This window comes from Pteropus medius, unplaced genomic scaffold (genome assembly GCF_902729225.1).
Source record: "Pteropus medius unplaced genomic scaffold, Ma_sr-lr_union100, whole genome shotgun sequence".
Taxonomy (NCBI): Eukaryota; Metazoa; Chordata; class Mammalia; order Chiroptera; family Pteropodidae; genus Pteropus; species Pteropus medius.
The window spans coordinates 4,263,773-4,281,272 of record NW_024349799.1 but is presented as its reverse complement, the minus strand read 5'-3'; the positions used below and the strand labels follow the sequence as shown (position 1 = coordinate 4,281,272).

Sequence of the window (17,500 nt, the reverse complement as noted above, 5' to 3'; positions counted from 1 at the left end):
TAAATATCATTTTTACCCACAAAATTGACAAAAATTAAGAAGCCTGACAATATCAACTGTTAGAAGGAGGTGAATCAATGTGAACACTTACACACTGCCGATGAACATGTAATTTGGTACAACTTTGAAAAACATTTTGGCACTATTTTGCCAAGTTAAATTTTTGAAGACCTCGAAGCTTAGCAATTCCACTTTGAGGCAGGTAACTCATAGCTCCTCAATGTGGCAAGTGGAGACAAGTAGAGGAATATCGAAAATAGCACTGTTTGCAACAGCAGAAAAACTTATTTGGAAATGACCCAAATAAGCTTATTCTCACAATGGAATATCAAACAGCAGTGCAAATGAATGAGCTACAGCCAAGCAGAGCATGTGGAGCTCACAAACCTAAGGCTGAGTGAAAAAAAGCAAATCTCAGAATATTATACACAGCACGATATTTTTTAAAGCTTAAAATAAGCAAAACAAACAATGGACTGATTATGTAAAAATGTGATGAAACTATTTTTACAAGCAATGGAATGATAAACACAAAAATCCAAGAAAGTAGTACATCTGGGGAGGAGTGAGAGTGAATGTGATGGAGAGGACCCTAGGGGCAGGTGTAAGTTATTGGTAACTTTTGGTTCTTGAATCGAGTACTGTGTACATGAGCATTAATACATAATAGTGCAATGTTTTATAATCCAAATGTATTTTCCATGTAATCTTTTGGTTGTAACAATTATTATCCTACCTTAAAAATGTAAAGAGAAAAATGTCTGAACATTCACGGTAATTTCAAATTTGAGAGTAAAATAAAATTGGTGAAAAAATTCGGGAAGAAAAAATATAGTTATGTGGTTTACCCGATGCTTTCTCACAATTTTTTAAATCTGATTTTTATAATAAACCTGAGAACCTTAGGATCAGATATTAATTTAAGTGTTTTGAGGAACAAGTCATGAGGCCAAGAGGGGCCAAGTGGTTCATCCAAGGTCATCAGTTTGGTAAGTGATTGGTTAGGACCTCTAAGTTAAATCTTAAGATTCTAAATCCAGATTCATACCAAGACGGGGTATTTGGCAAAGACGTCAAATATAGAAAACAGAACAGCCCTTATGGGAAAATACTGTCATAAGAGGAAATTGTCTACCAAGAAGGTACAAAAAAGTGTGTGACTTTCTGGGGACCGTGAGAACACTCATAGGAGTGTTCAATCATATATCACAAACACAAATAAAGATATTTTCCTTTTTCCTAAAATTCTGAGTAAACTACTTCGTTTCAAAAATCATTCACTTATATACAGTGACAGAGGAGATCTGACCTTGGGTGGTAAACACAAGATGCAATATATAAATGACGAATTATAGAATTATACAAATGAAACCTATATAAGTTCATTAACCAATGTCACTCAATAATTTAATTAAAAAAAAAAATTCACTTCTACAATGACCCTTGCAACATATCCACAAGCTATGAAGAGAGTAGATACCATAGCTCTCTCTCCACTCTACAAATGGAAAACCAAGACAAAGAGAAGTGACCTACCCACTGTCCTCTCTTTTACAAACCAGCCAGCGCCTCTCTAATCTCTTCACTGCTGCCTGCATCTCCTGGTTCCTCAGGGTGTAGATCATGGGGTTGAGCATAGGGGTCATGACTGTGTGGCTGATGGACACAGCCTTGTCCATGGAGAAGGTGGTGAAGGGCCGGGCATAGAGGTAAATGCTCGGAATGAAGACCATAGACACCACAATGACATGGGTGGTGCAGGTGGAAGCTGCCTTCCTCCTTGCCTGCCCCGAGTGGGACCTCAGCATCATCAGGATGACCGAGTAAGAGATCAGGAGCAGGAGGAACCAGATGATGTCCAGCAGCCCACTGTTGCAGATCATGAGGAGCTCTAAGGTGGAGGTGTCAGTGCAGGCAAGTCTCAGCACTTGTGGGACATCGCAGTAGAAGTTATCCAAGATGTTGGGCCCACAGAAGGGCAGTGGGAGCATCAGAACCAGTTGGGCAATAGAATGGACGAAACCTACCATCCACGCTGTCACCACCAGCCCCACACAGAGCTGAACGTTCATGATAGTGACATAGTGGAGGGGCCGGGAGATGGCAACGATGCGGTCATAGGCCATCACTGAGAGGAAGAAGACCATGGCACCTCCCAGAAAGTGGAAGAAGAAGATCTGGGCCATGCAGCCCCGGTAGGAGATGGTCTTCTTCTCAGAGACGAAATCCACCAGCATCTTTGGGGCGGTGACTGAGGAGAAACAGAGGTCTGTGACAGCCAGATTTCGGAGCAGAAAGTACATAGGGGTGTGGAGTCGGGAGTCGGAGGTCACTGTGACCACGATGAGGAGGTTTCCCACAACAGTGATGGTGTAGACAAACAGGAACACTAGAAACAGGAAAAGCTGGAGCTCTCGAGTCTGTGAGAGCCCCAGGAAGACAAATTCTGATATCCATGTGAGGTTCCCTGGTTCCATGGCTTCTTCTCCATACACCTAAGGAAAACAAACCACGGACATAGATGCATGAGTCACTTTCAGTGCTCACGGGCTAAACCGAGTCGTCCAGGTCCATGTGATGGTCATCCTCGTGTGCAGACTATAGCACCAGGTACTGATTAAGTGGCCTTGTCTCTGGAGAGTTTACGTGTTGGTGCTGGAACATACATTCACGAGATATCTTAAAGCTGTCCAGAGACACGTGCAACCTGCCTTTCAAAAGTTCAATTAATAGAGTAGTGGGAAGACACTCAGAGCCCAACAGACCTACAGTCAAATTTCAGGGCTTCTACTTCCTCGAGATTTGACCTTGAGTAAGTTTCTTACTCTCTCTGAGTCTCAGTTTCCACATCTGCAAAGAATAAAAATGTTTTCTTTATAGAATAGTCTAGGGAATTAAGATAACATAAAAAGTTCCTAGAACAGTGCCTGGAATAGTAAATGATAATCACTCTCCTCTGTGTCATCTCCTACTCCAAAGATATTCTCCCTTCTTCCTGTCTCTAATAAATTTTTCTACCTGTCATTGTTTATGCAACATTTAACCCATTATAATATTAATGAACTTTTCACATATCTATGTTTTTTCTCCATAATTCAACTATAAATCCCAGAAACATGAATGTGGACCTTATAATTTATTTGTACCTAACCTTGGTGATATTGACTGCTGGGTGAGTGAATAGCTATAGGGTATGCCTCCCTCCATGCCTCACTGATGTAGTTGGCCCCTTACTGAGTGAAGACAGCACTTACGTGGTGTGTATGCTGCGACAAGAGAGAGAAGAGGGAGAAAGTGTCTCTGGATTACGAAGCAGATGATGAAATTGTATGAAGGGGACATGGAGAGCTCTTCTGGGAGGAAGAAGAATTTTAGAATATATTGAATACGAGGATAGAAAACAAAGGAAGATGTTGAAATAAGAGAAACAGAATAGACAAAAGAATAAAGAAAGGCGATTAAAGGGAAGGGAGATGAAGGAATAGAGCAAGTAAAAGAAGCGGTAAGGAAAGGTTTTGGAGCTGGGGAAGGAATGGGACTTAATGTGGAGAAGATGAGAGATAGGCTAAGCGGCCTCCCCACTACCTCTCCTCCCCCTTGTCCTCACCTCCCATCCTTTCTCACTTGCCTGTTGCGATCTATTAGAGGTCACTTTAATCTCATCCTTCTGCTTCCATTGCTTTACACCACATGACTTCAGTTCATCTTCTAGATAGTCATCAAAGAGATCTTTTTAAAGTCATATCTGATCATGTTTCTCCCTCATTATCATCTTTTAATGACTGTCTAATGTCCACAGCTTAAAACTCAAACTCCTGGGAGTCATCTAACATGCTTTGTAGATCGATTTAGAGTAGAAAAAAATACTTCTGCCTGTGCATGCAACTCCCTCTCAGCATGTCATGCAAAGTAATAAAACATAACCTCCATCTACCTTTCTAATCAGTATCTCTGTTACCTAGGAACTGATTTTTTTCAAGGAATTCATAGTTTCTCACACATACCACATGCTTGGTTATTTCCGTAGCTTTGGTAATGAATTCTGTTTCCTGAAATACCTTCTACTATCTTCTCAAACTAAGTACTCAGATATCACCTTCTCTGTACTCCTTCCCCTGTGTCTCCCATGCAGAATTAATCCCTCATTTCTCTGGGTTCCAATATGTTTTATAAATACCTCTGTCATGATATTTATCTTTTTTTCCTGTTGTTTCTCTTAACTAGAGTGTAAATTCAATAACTTAGTAGCCCCAGTGCCTGTAAAAGCAACTCTGATTGAGCAGTTGCTCAAAAAATGTTTGCTAACTTAATGTGGTAATTACATGATCTCGTTTTAAGTGACTATGTAGAGAATTTTGTGGTATATTTCCTTACCCTTTGCTTTCAGCATCCTCCCTCTAAATCATAGAGCCAATTCTTCACTTGGTTGTTAAAAGCCTGAGTTTTCACATACAACCCGAAACATCTGTTTTCAACATCATACTTCCCCTGCATTACCTTCTGAGGCTCTCCTCACACTTTGTAGACTTAATACCATCAAGTCTATGTCCTCCCCACACTCTAGCGAGTGTTTCTGAATCCTTCTCACATCAGTCTATCTACAGGTGAGAAAACCCTGTCTCTCACCTTCCTTCAGCCCAGAAGGGGAGAGAGGTTTCAGGTTTGACATCTTCTTGGAGATTCCTTACCTGCAGCTTCAGTTTCCCAGCCACTGCCCATACACATCATGTATTCATCAATGGGCATGACCCTTGGGGAGGAGGGAATATCTTCAGGGAGAAACTATTAGACCGGGCTCAGGAAGCAAAATGGGCTGATTACCACTGGAGGCAAGGGAGCAATGGGAGTTGTTAAAAAGTTTCTAAATGTCTCAAATACAACATACTCTTTGGGAGGCCTTCCTTAGGGCTCCAAAATCCCAAGGATGATGAATATTTCAGAGATTTGTAGAATGTAGGATTCTCAGGCCAAGATCCAAAAGGACAAGAGTCTCTACAAAAGAAACAGACTCTCTGGGAGTTTTAAAAGAACCCATTTTTTTAGACCAGTGAGTCACATCCTTGAAAGAATCACCAGGAGGGCTTGTTAAAAGACAGATTAGTTGTCCCAGCCCCGGCCTTATTCATTCAGTTGGTCAATGGTGAGACCAAGAATTTGCATTTGTAACAAATTCTCAGATAAGGCTTAGGCTTCAGTTCTGGGGACCAAACACAGAGAACCACTGACCTGTCCCTAAGCACAGCAGACCTTGCTCTTGTGGAATCCTCATAACTGGTTCGATTTCTTTCTTAAGGAAAATCAGGTGGGAAAATGTTTGTATACTACAATGGAAATTTATCCTATAAACCTTGTCCTTTTTTTTTTTTTTGCTAACCAGACCCCTAATATTGATTCACTGCCCACATCCAAGTCCACTCATATCATGTATAAAATGCTAGCATTCTTTACATGTGAATTATTAGTACCTCTATTATAAGGGTTGTTACAAGAAACCCATATACCTTCTCATTATGAGGAATTCAACAAAACTGGCATTAAGTGCTGTCGTAATCTTGATATGCTGTAAAAGCTGTCCAAGTTCTTAGACAGAAATCTCTGATCTATGGAGGATTTCCAGGCTGGTCTGAATTCTTTCATTGCTAATGTTCATACTTGCCTGGCAGATAAGAATACAGTGTAAAGCCCATCCACATACAAGAGATGTAGATTAAAAAAAAAAAGAAAACAAAACAAAAAAACTTCTTATGTAGCGCTTTAGTTCATTTAAAAATTGAGTTCCTCGGATTGATGTTTAGCTTGGATTGATCCTGAGGAAGAGGGCAGGACTTGTCCATCTCAATGATTATCACATGAGTGATTTTGAGTTCTGGTTCTGATTTAGCTTTCAATAGAAAAAACTTCATATGTTCCAGTTGTATATTTCCCCTGTCAAGGCACATGTGGGTCAGTAAAATGTTCGCTAAACCTCATTTGTTCACTACAATCTCTAGCCAACATAATGATTTTCACAAACCTGAATGGCAGAAATGGAGTAATTATGTTAAACTCCGGTCATGGAAACTGAGCTGAGAAAATATTTTTCCTGTGCACTATATATCTAAGAAATAAATATTTGTCAGATTTAATTATTGTTACAACTTCACTCTGTTAAATGGATTCAAGATACATATAGAAGGAACTTCATTTACATTCTCATTGAGGGAGCCCAGCGTCACTGATTATTAAAAATTCTCCCCCTGTGATGGTCAGTTTTATGTGTCAACTGGACTATAGTTCCCAGTTATTCAATCAAACACTAATCTAGGAGTTGCTGTGAAGGTATTTTGTAGATGTGATTGATGTCTATAATCAGTTGATTTTAAGTAAAGGAGATGATACAGATAATCTGGTGGGCCTGATGCAATCAGTTGAAAAGCCTTAAGGGCAGAACTGAGGTTTCCTTGAGGAAGGTGATATTCTGACTGCAGCTTCAGCTCATGCCTGACTGCCAGCCTGCCCTTCCTGGTGGCCTGCCCTATGGATTTTATACTTGCCTAGCCAGTATCACGATCATGTAAGACTGATTTTTTTCCTTATTTATATCCAGTAGGATATATATATATATATATCCAGTAGGATATATATATATATATATATATATATATATATATCCTACTGGATATAAATATATACATATATATATTTGGTCCCGATTATCTGTAGAACCCTGACTGATACATCACTTTTTATGAATCCCATGTGAAGCAAACATCTTAGGCAAGGTTGGTTGAGGTTTTTTCCTTCTTACACTTAAATCGTCCCCGTGCTTGCTTATAAAAACAACTGGAATGGCAGGACCTAGGGATTAAGAAGGCTGAGAAGTGAAATATTCTCTGGACCAGAATTAATCTACTATCACCAAAACAATTTATAGCCTTCCCTCAACAATTTATAAGAGAGCTGTTTTTGTTACCGGAGAGTGGGGTCCTCTCCCAGTGCATTGTTCAGGTTCTTGATGTCTCAAGCAAAGAATTGAGCAAGACACCGAAATATAGTAGAAAAGTTTTATTAGAAGGGAAAGTACACTTTCAGATGTGGAAGAGGGCCTGAGCAAGAGAAGCGTGGCTCATAACACCTGGTAACAAAGATTTCAGGGTTTTTATCCCTTTTTGCTGTGGGTGGTTACTTAGAGTGGGCTTCCTTGATTGACAACTAAGATTGGCAGGACTCAGTGATTCATCATTTTGCTTTCTGTGCATGTTTGTTCCCAGAATTCAGTCTGTCGTAATGATATTAATGAACCTCCAGGCATATGCATCATATTATAATGATGTTATAATTAGACTCAGGTGAGTTGAAGGTCGTTGGGGTCTTCATTGCTCAGGTGCGAGTGACTGGCTTAAACTGGTACCTAAATCTCTGCCTACGGGTTTCTTTGTGTGAGTTAAAAAATGCCTTCTGGCTTGCTTAATTGTGGGTGGATTAGGGAGGACTCCTCCTAGGATAGGATGACCTCAGTGTCTTTGCAGGCAGACCCAAAACCCCCTAACTTTCCTGCCTACCTCTTTTTTAAGAGCCATGAACCCCCTTACTAGTATGGATGTTGAGGGATGGGAGGTCTCTTCTTCTGTATCTGCTTCCTGCTGAGAATGGCCGTAGTCCCTGCCTACAGGGGTTTCATGGAGCTCTTTCCCTTTCTGCCTCAGTCAGGGTGGAGTCTTGGGTTTCCTGCTGAAGTGCCAAATCAGTCCCTAGACAAGGAAAAGATACAAACTCATTATTTAAATCATACATCTATTAATTTCTATTATTGATTTGCCTATTAAGTGAGTTTTAAAGGGAAACAGACTTGGTTAATACATTTCTTAAAGAGTAAACAGAAAGACCATTGGCTTAAAGTTCCCTCCCACCTTAGACTCTAAGGGCCCTGGCTGACCTAACACCATTTCTGCTTAACAATGGGCTGAGGACCCTTATCAATAGCCAGAGGAGCTGAGTCGCCAAGGCAATTATCAGGATTTGAGAGAGAGAGAGAGCTTTGTTCCAAAGAAAGGAGGGAAGAAAACTTAACTAGGTTTACTAAAAAGAATAATTCTGCAAGAGATGTCCCATTTCATTTCCTGCTAAAAGATTAAGAATAGGTGAAGTCCCATCTCACCTTCACTGTGGTCACAAGTCCTCCCAGACTGAAGGAAAAGAAACAGAGATCCTAACATTCTTTGAGATCTCAACAAGAATGTCAAAGTCATATTATGAGGAAGAGCACACGGAATGGAAGATACTACTATGGCCATCTGGGGAAAATACAGTATGCCGCAAACCATATTTTTAACTTCCAGGAACTTTTCCTCATTCTCTGAGTGCACCTTTCTAAAATGATATCCTATTCTTGTTTCCCGAAAGCAAAAACCATTCTTTGGGATATTAATTCTAAGGTGTATTTTTTAAGTTTTCTGTTTTATGTCTCGACTATACCAATGTTAACATTCTGGTTGTGACATCATATTATAGTTTTGTAAAATATTCCCACTGGGAGAAACTGGATAAAGGATATATGAGATCTCCCTTCATTATTTCTTACAACTTTTGGTGAATCTACTATTATCTCAAAATTAAAAGTTTAATTTTAAAACATTTTTAAAGTTTTCTTCTATTCCTTGGATTGTCTCCCATTTCTTGGAATTCTCTTTTATCAGTATTTTTCTTTGATTTATTTTGGTGTCAATCTTCCATATTGAAATTTTTCTCCCCACGTTTGATAATCTCCGGCTATTTAAAATTGAAACACTGAAAGGATGGATGGAAGCACGAGCAGGGTTTGAGAGCTTTTAGGCCTCTCTTTAGGAAGATCAGGTTACTTGTTTTGGCAGAATATCTCTGAATGCCAATTCAGGAAGATGACCTGAACTGTTTATCTGGGGGGTTGTTTGGAATCTCTGAATAAAATCCTTGAGATTCTTCTATAAGACCTTAGATAATGGAGATCCATATTAGGATCGGGGAGAGCACTAAGAGTAGGGTTTCCCCTCGTGCCTGGATATGCACTCTTCAGTTCACCCTGGTCTTCACTAGGCTCACTTAACTTATTCATGCTACCTGTCAGTTTTTCTGGGCATTTGGTTTTATGACCCTGTCCATGACAGACTTGGCTCACTGTCAAGATTTTTAAGGCCAATCATGTCTCTTCCTCCTGCCAGGGGTTTATACCTATATGCAGACACCTTTGATTGCTATTTACGATACCTTTCTTCCTGGCTAAAAAAAGCCAGACATTCACATTTCCATACCCGTTTGAAGACTGAGGTGACTATATGACCCAGTTCTGGCAACAAACCATAGAATTCTGCTGGAGTGATTCTGGAAAAATTATTCTCCCCTGGTAAACAGAAAAAAAAAAAAGCATGTGGATGCCTCTCCCTTTTCTTCTTGCTAAATTATTTGAATTTAAAGATATGACGCCTGAACGTTTGGTGGCCATATTGCCATCATGAGAGGAAACACAAGGAACTTCAGAGTAGCCAGCCCAGAGCCCTAAAATGTTTGATCTGCTGAATTCACTAACTCTGGAATTGCCTATTTTCTAGTCTTTTATAAGTGAGATAATAATTTCCTCATTGTTTAAGCCATTGTTATTTGGTTATTTGGCTACTTGAAGTCAAAAAAAATCTTTGTTACAAAGGGGATAATCATCGTGTCCTAAAGAGCTCAAACACACCCCGCACAGTGCAGCAGTGTGTCATATGATGAGCATCATCATATCTTAAAGAGGATTCGCTCATGTGAGAAAAAATACAGAGGAGATGACCAGAATGGTGAAATTAGACAAGTTGTCACAATGGGGACCATGGAAGGAATGCGGATGTTCGATCTAGAGATGAGACAAACTGGAGGATGAGAAAAGTATAATCGGTTACTTAAAAAAATTAAATGTAAAATGGGGAAAGCTGTTCTGAGGAACTGCACAGATCAAATAAGACAATAACTCCATTTTCTCTCCCCTCATTTCCATAAGTCCACTGTGTGACCTATGGAGAACTGTGTGAAATGAGGACAGGACAGTGGAAGTGGAAAAAGGGAAAAAGGCAATGACCTTAGAGAGAAACCAAAAAGACTGATTTCTTGGATGGGATGGGCGCCAGAAAGGAAGAGATAACAAAACAGCTTCTACATTATTGTCTTCACTTTGAATCAACAATATACATCACCAGAGGCATTTACAAAGTGATGCATACCTCAAAGGAGATGGAGAGAATAAGGATAAATACAAAATACAGAAACAGAAAATAAAAGCAGATTCTGAGATTGGCAGGGAAAGAACAATATGCAAGAAAAGCAAAAATGCCCCTCTGTGTAAGGTACTGTTCAAAGGACTGGGAGAGTTTGAAAGTAAATAAAGCACGGCCTCTGCTCTCAAGGAGCTCTCATCCTAAAGTGGGAAGTCAAAGAAAAAGCCCAAAACACCCGATCTGGCAGCCTTTGAACTAAGCTCACCACTTCAAATCAGGAACACTCATACACATGGTCCTGCCCTCTCTAGCCTTGGTTCCCCAACAATACTACACCCTCCTCCTCTCAGCCACGTCATCCGAATGACCTAAAGACTGTGTTGGGAAAGTAGAATAGTTTGCAGGTTATCCAAGGAGTGTTTGATAAAAAAAAACAAAAACAAAAACAAAAACAAAAAAAACAAATCCAAAGAAAATGTCCTCATGGGAACTTCTTAGAAAATGTTAAATGAGACCACTTCCTAAATACCACATGGGGAATGAGGCAGAGAAGTAGGGAGAAGGGAAAAATGTGACTACTCCAGAGTTCTATGAAACGGTTGACCATTCATCACACATATTGATCCACTGACAACGAACTCTCTAGGTTTTCTCTTTGGTTGTGAGAGACTCAGGTTTCTAATCCCACCCATATCTCCTACCTCTAAACTGGGAGTTAGAAGAACCAGGTGCCTGACCAAGCTCTGCCATTCACTTGCTGCTCATCACTGAGACAGTCATTTCTCTCCAAGTGCCCTCATTTGGAAAATGGTTTAATATAAAAATAATATATCCATTGTCAGTTTTATGACAATAAGATAAATGTGTGAAAGTGCCTAATACAATATCTGATGAAGGAGTAGGTATGTAGAAACATTAATTTAATCTTCATTGTCTCAGTGTATAAAAACTTCTTCTGCTTTTTGCATGGCAAAACAAAAGTTTGGAAAGAAGATTTCTTGTTTACAATGAACTTATTTGAAGTTCATTCCCTGTTACAAATCACTAGACGCCTGCCTAACCTCTTCATGGCTGCCTGTATCTCCTTGTTCCTCAGGGTGTAGATCATGGGGTTGAGCATGGGAGTCATGACTGTGTAGCTGATGGACACAGCCTTGTCCAAATGGAAGGGAGAGAAGGGCCGGGAGTAGATGTAGATGCAGGGAATAAAGATCATAGACACCACGATGATGTGGGTGGTGCAAGTAGATGCTGCCTTTCTCCTTGCCTGTTCCGAGTGGGACCTCAGCATCACCAGGATAACAGTGTAAGAGATCAGAAGGAGAAGGAACCAGATAAGAACCAGCAACCCACTATTGGAGATCATAAGGAATTCTAGGAGGGAGGTGTCTGTGCAGGCAAGTCTCAACACTTGTGGAATGTCACAGTAAAAGTTATCCAGGACATTAGGACCACAAAAAGGCAATGGGAGCATCAGGGCCAGCTGGACAATGGAGTGGACAAAGCCCCCGACCCAGGCAGCCAGCACCAGCCCCACACACAATTGAGTGTTCATGATGGTGACATAGTGAAGGGGCCGGGAGATGGCTATGTACCGATCATAAGCCATGACCGAGAGAAAGAAGACAGTGGCACCTCCCAAGAGGTGGAAGAAGAAGATCTGGGCCATGCAGCCCTGGTAGGAGATAGTCTTGGTCTCATGAAAGAAGTCCACCAGCATCTTTGGAGAAGTGACTGTGGAATAGCAGAGGTCTATGACAGCCAGATTTCGAAGCAGAAAGAACATGGGCATGTGGAGCCGGGAGTCAAACGTCACTGTGACAATGATGAGGAGGTTTCCCACAACGGTGGTGACATAGACAAGTAGAAATACCAGGAACAGGAATTTCTGGAGCTCCTGGGTCTGTGAGAACCCTAAGAGGACAAACTCGGACACCCATGTGATGTTCTGTGGTTCCATGGGATCTTCCCAACATTCCGAGAAAAAACCTACAAAAAAAAATTACAAAACTTCAATCATTTTTCTTGGAGAGTGAAGATGGAGTTGAATGACGTCATTGTTGAGTTCCACTGTAAGATGGAGCTTAGGAGAGCCTTCCATGAAAATAATTCATTTTCAAGACTCTCACAGACTTCCCTCCCTAACCACACCCTATATTGTAATAAAGGCATTTATGGGTGTTTTTCCCTTTGTACCACACTGTCCTTGTCCATGGGTTTCATGTCTGATGCATACTTGCTGCTCCCAACATCATTTCTTGCAAACCACAGGCTCCATAAATATAGCCAAATTAGTCAATGAATGAATAAACATGTCAGCAAATATCTGTGACCACAAACATCATCAATCTGGGGGCAAAAATCTTGAGTATGAAAAGTAGAGACTAGTAATTTTGAGTAAACAAATAGATGCTTCATCACGACAGAGGTTTGAGGAGTTTCTTATGGTTCATTGTTGAAGGAAGAGAGGTGTGCACTACAACAAATTGTCACATACAAATTCAGAAGCAAACGTGAAGAAAAACATGCAAATGATCCTGGTTGAAGTGAAGCTGTGATGATTAGTGACTCTCCAACTTTTCCGCAGATACTTTTCTCTACTAGCATCTGCTGTCATGGGGCCATCCGAGAGAGGAAATCAATGCAGCCCAGGACAAGCACAAAATTTCTTTGATCTCTCATGTTTCAGGTTTAAAATTCATGTGAATTTTCTGTTGTACACATATATGTAGATAATCTTTGAGAGGATTTTTAAAAAATTAAGTATAATAGCTTATAAAATTTTGCTAAGTCCAATGCGTTATAGAAAATATAGGATAAGGAAGACACATATTTCTCTAGTTCAGCAAATGAAAGTTTGGGAACACATTCATTTTTTAAACACAAAACTGAGTTATTAGGCGTTAGAACCCATTCCCTTGGGTTACTCTTTTCCAAAATTCTTCTCTCTAATCGTTCAGGAAAATTTGTCCTGAGGCCCCACCTTGCAACGAGAAAAATCTCTCCTCCCCAGCTCCCACCTGACAGATGGGAGGGACAGCAGTATTGCGCCGATATTCTTTATACAAGGGAATTGCACAAACATATGTAAAAAGATTTCTATCAGCTTCTGTAGACAAATATAAATCATAATTATCTCTAAAATTATATGTGAGAAATCACAGAACTCAAAACTGCCATGTTTACCTCCTCTAAAACTCACATTTATCCTCAAATATTTGTGTAAAAATAATGTCCAAGAAGAGGAACTCTGTTTATTCTGTGGCATCACCAATTGCCAGCATAGGACCATTTGAAAAGCATCCCTATGGGCAACTGAGAACGCCTGCAAGTCTTTTGAAGAAAAATGATGTGATGAAATAGGGTCAAAAAAGGGCTCTACTGGGGCAGGAAGGGCTGATACAGGCAACGATAGAGCAGACACTTCCTGGGCCAACAGAGAGGGTAATGTTTCTCTCTCTGGCTTTGTGTCCTTGCTCTATCATGTCGTGTCAAGATTAGATTGTGTGGGCAGCAGCTAAAGGCATGGTTTAGTCTGTTTGAGAACTTCCCTGACTGCTAATCCATCACCCCCAACCCCATCCCTTGCACTTGATCATCGATCCCTAAAATGCCATCAGCATATCTTTATTACCTTGGTTTTTCTTTGTCCCTATTAAGATTACAACTATCATACACTTTTATACACTTTTATCAGTGATGCACACTGTACAACATCATACATAAATCAAACTTCTAAAAGATACATTCTCCTCTAGACCAAAATGTTTTAAAAAATGTTCCATGATACGTCCACATATGCCAAAGATTTCAGAGGGTAGGTCCTGGTGATCAAAAGCCAAGGTCTTGTCCCGAGCCACCTGGTGACCCTCATGGCCCAGTAGGTATTGCTGGTCTGGAAGGTGATGTTCATGTCCTGGGAGGGCATCAACATTTCTGGCAATTTTAGAAACAAGGTGAAGTACCTGACCTCGCTCTGCAAGTTGAAGAACACCTACCTATCCCGCAGCCCCTACCACTTCCGAGCCTCCAGCCGCATCATTTGGCGGACTGTGTGAGGTGTGCTGCCCTACGAGACCAAACGGGGCCTGGCCTCCCTGGACTGCATCAAGGTGTCTGAAGGGCTCCCCGCACCCCAGGACAAGAAAAATCTGGTTTCTGCCACCCTCAAGATTGTGCCTCTGAAGCTTACATTAAAGTGCGCCTACTGAGGTCGCCTGGCTCATGGGCTCGGCTGGAAGTACTGGCAGGTACAGCCACTCTGGAGGAACAGAGGAAGAAGGCCAAGATTCATCACCGGAAAACAAACAAACAAACAAATGAAAACATACAACAACAACAACACTGCTCGTGAGGCTACAGAAATAGGACAAAAGAAGAAGAAAATTGACAAGTGCACAGAGGTCCTCCAGACCCTGTGCACTCCTGGTCTGAACCCAATAAAATCGACTTCTATTCCCTCAAATAACATTTTCCTTGCTTCTTCATTGTCTACAGAAAGAATTCACACTTCATGGGTTTTTGGGTGCTTCCACATAAACTGGGTCTTATCTTTCTTTGCAGACCCATCTGCCACTCGGCAACAGTCGAAGTAGTCAAACTTTAATTGTACTTGTAGTAGTAATTGTTGTCATTGTTGTAGCAAATATTTATTGCATGTTTACTCTGTGCTAGGCCCTAGGCCGAACATTTTATAAGCATTAGCCTATTTAATTCTCATACATCATTCTCACACTTATAAAGTATAATAAGTACTATTAATTATCCCCACTTTACAGATAAGTAGTCTCAGGCTTAAAGAGGTTAAATAATTTGCCCCAGGTCACACAGACAATAAGCAGCAAAGCTGGGACTCTAAACCAGGTTGGTGAGTCCCAGGATGGCATCCTAACCGCACTTCTCGTCTTACTTGCTCGCCCCTAAGAATCCTTGGCTTCGACAGACTTATGTCTACTTCAGTTCCTCAGGCCTCAATGTCTTTCATCAGGCCAGTGCCCAACCCGCCTTGCTTTGCCATCCTGTTCCTCTCCTTCAAGGCCCAAGGGTAATTAGCTTCTTCATACATTGCCATGTACTGGTCATTTTCCATAAGGATGGCTGTGTCACCTCACATGGGCTTGTGATGTCTGATATGTTTAGCACTACACAGTTCCTAATGCACATATAACCTTTCTCATAGATAGTTCCCAAAAGAATGTTTGATAGCTTGATAGTGGATGGAAGGCTAGGATGGGCCAGACCACTGACACAGGTGGGAAGAGAGAGAGCAGTCACTCATGAAACAGTTCAGTTTCAGGGACCTTGAAGGGAACGCAAGCATCCTAATTCCCAGCATCGCCAGACTTAGGAACCTGAAGCATCATCTTAGCATGGCCAGCATCCCTTCCACAAACTTATAAGAATCTTGGGAAATGATTCTTCCATCTACCTGCATTGAGCATAGATTTAGAGGGATTCTAGATAGGAAAGAAAACAGAGACATAAGGAAAGGACATGGACGTGTATGGGGTAAAGAAAGGATTCCAGACCCCTTTCTGTTGATATTTAATCTTGTCTCCCATCTGTCTTCCTCTCAGGCAATCAGTCCGCACTGGATTAAGAGAGAGGAAGGGAAAAGGAACAAGTGTTCTCAAAAATGGGGGTGAATCTCGCCGGTGGTCATCTTGGGAGCATTAACAGCTTTTTTTAAACACAGGATTTAAGGAAGGATATGATGGAGGTATAGCAGTAGGGAAGGAATGAAAACCTGGAGAGGCAGCAGGCAGGAGAAGTGTGTGGAGGAATAAAAGAGGATTAAAAGGGAAACATCAGAGGGTGGGAAGTGTGAGAAAGGCCTAGATTGTTTTCTCCTAGGCGTGGGAGGAAGCTGTAGTGTGCATGTGGGAGGTGGGGGAGAAACCAGTGGTGTCTCCATTCTGCTCTCCTTCCTACCTTCTGATCTAAATCCCACTCAATACATAATGCAATACAGACAAATGTCTTAATTCCAAATAAACCCAGCTGACCTCCAAATAACATTCCCCTTGCATTCTGGCCCAATGACTTTCCTATACCTTCTCTCCAACCCATGCTTATCGTACAATAGTCTTTGACAGGAGCCTTCCTAGTGCTGACGTGTCCATGGGAAGGACATGGGGACCATCACCTACCTCCAGCCCAATGTGGCCAAGTGGACTTAGAGCCTCCCATCTTCCAGGCCACCCTTCTCCTGAAGCTCCATTCTTCTCCTGGCCTGTCTCAGACCAAGATCACAGATAGGATTCACCTTAAAGGAAGAGACATTCCTCAGGGATCACAACTTAGGCTGAGATTGTGAAATGAAGTTGGGCTCAGACTGCCGAGGGCAAGAGCAATGGGAGTTATTAAAAAGTATGTAAGCTGTTGCATCAGATGTGTCATTATAAACTCTTCAGGGGCACTGTTATTAGGACCAAATAAAGCAGGTTAAGAGCCTTAATGGAAATGAATTCTCGGGGAAGTTTACAGGAACCAGATCCCTTGAGGTCAGCATCATGTGCTCTGCAAGACTCCGCCCTCCCCTCCCGCCATTGTAGTTTCAAAAGTGAGTTATGTCCTAGGACATGGTCTAGATCACACCCTCTACAAGTAAACTCTGAAGCCTTTTCACATGTACAGTTCTTAAGGTGTCTCTCACCCCAACCTCTAATCTGTTCTTACAGCCATAGTGACCTTTCCAGAACTTCCAATACAATATTGAATAGCAGTAGTGAAATGGGCATCTTTTTCTTATTCCTGATCTTGAGAGAAGCTTTCGGTTTTCCACTACTGAGGATGATGTTAGCTGTGTGTTTTTCAAAAATGATTCCTTTTCATTCTTGTTTCTTTTTCTGGCTTTATTAAAATATAATAGACAATTAGTTCCTCGTATTTACATTGTATAATCCAATGAGTTTCTTCCAATTATAATTGGCGTACAATAATATATTAGTTTCAGTTGTACAGCATAGTGATTAGGGACCTATATAACTCACAAAGTGATCACTCCACTAAATCTAGTACTCCCTTTCCCCTTATATATTACAACATTGTTAACTATTTTCCTTATGCTACACCTTATATCTCCATGTCTATTTTGTAACTATCCATTTGTACTTCTTAATTCCTTTGCTCTTTTTTATCGTCCCCCCTAACCGCTTCCAGTCTACTATCCCTCAAAATATTCTCTGTATCTATGAGTCCATTTCCATTTTTGTTGTTGTTTGTTTTGTTTTCAGAATCCACATATACATGAAATCATGCAATATTTGTCTTTCTCTATATTACTTATTTCATTC

At 40.9% G+C, this 17,500-nt stretch overlaps 2 protein-coding genes and 1 pseudogene across 2 annotated transcripts; 1 reads left to right on the top strand and 2 right to left on the bottom strand.

Annotated features, from left to right (window-relative positions):
- Nucleotides 1-1,532: 1,532 nt before the first annotated feature.
- LOC120621134 (olfactory receptor 4D2-like) lies at nt 1,533-2,477 on the bottom strand. The gene has a single exon (XM_039886499.1). The coding sequence runs from the start codon at nt 2,475-2,477 to the stop codon at nt 1,533-1,535; it is 945 nt and encodes a 314-aa protein (XP_039742433.1).
- Nucleotides 2,478-11,229: 8,752 nt separating this feature from the next.
- On the bottom strand, nt 11,230-12,165 carry LOC120621148 (olfactory receptor 4D1). The gene has a single exon (XM_039886509.1). It carries the CDS (start codon nt 12,163-12,165, stop codon nt 11,230-11,232), a length of 936 nt encoding a protein of 311 aa, XP_039742443.1.
- A 1,912-nt stretch (nt 12,166-14,077) lies between these two features.
- Nucleotides 14,078-17,500, top strand: part of LOC120621133 (60S ribosomal protein L13a-like) — a 9,805-nt pseudogene continuing 6,382 nt past the window's right edge.

What these genes read in the sequence shown, in the direction of transcription:
- LOC120621134 (XM_039886499.1), bottom strand. Translation starts at nt 2,477, where the DNA reads ATGGAACCAGGGAACCTCACATGGATATCAGAATTTGTCTTCCTGGGG.
- LOC120621148 (XM_039886509.1), bottom strand. Translation starts at nt 12,165, where the DNA reads ATGGAACCACAGAACATCACATGGGTGTCCGAGTTTGTCCTCTTAGGG.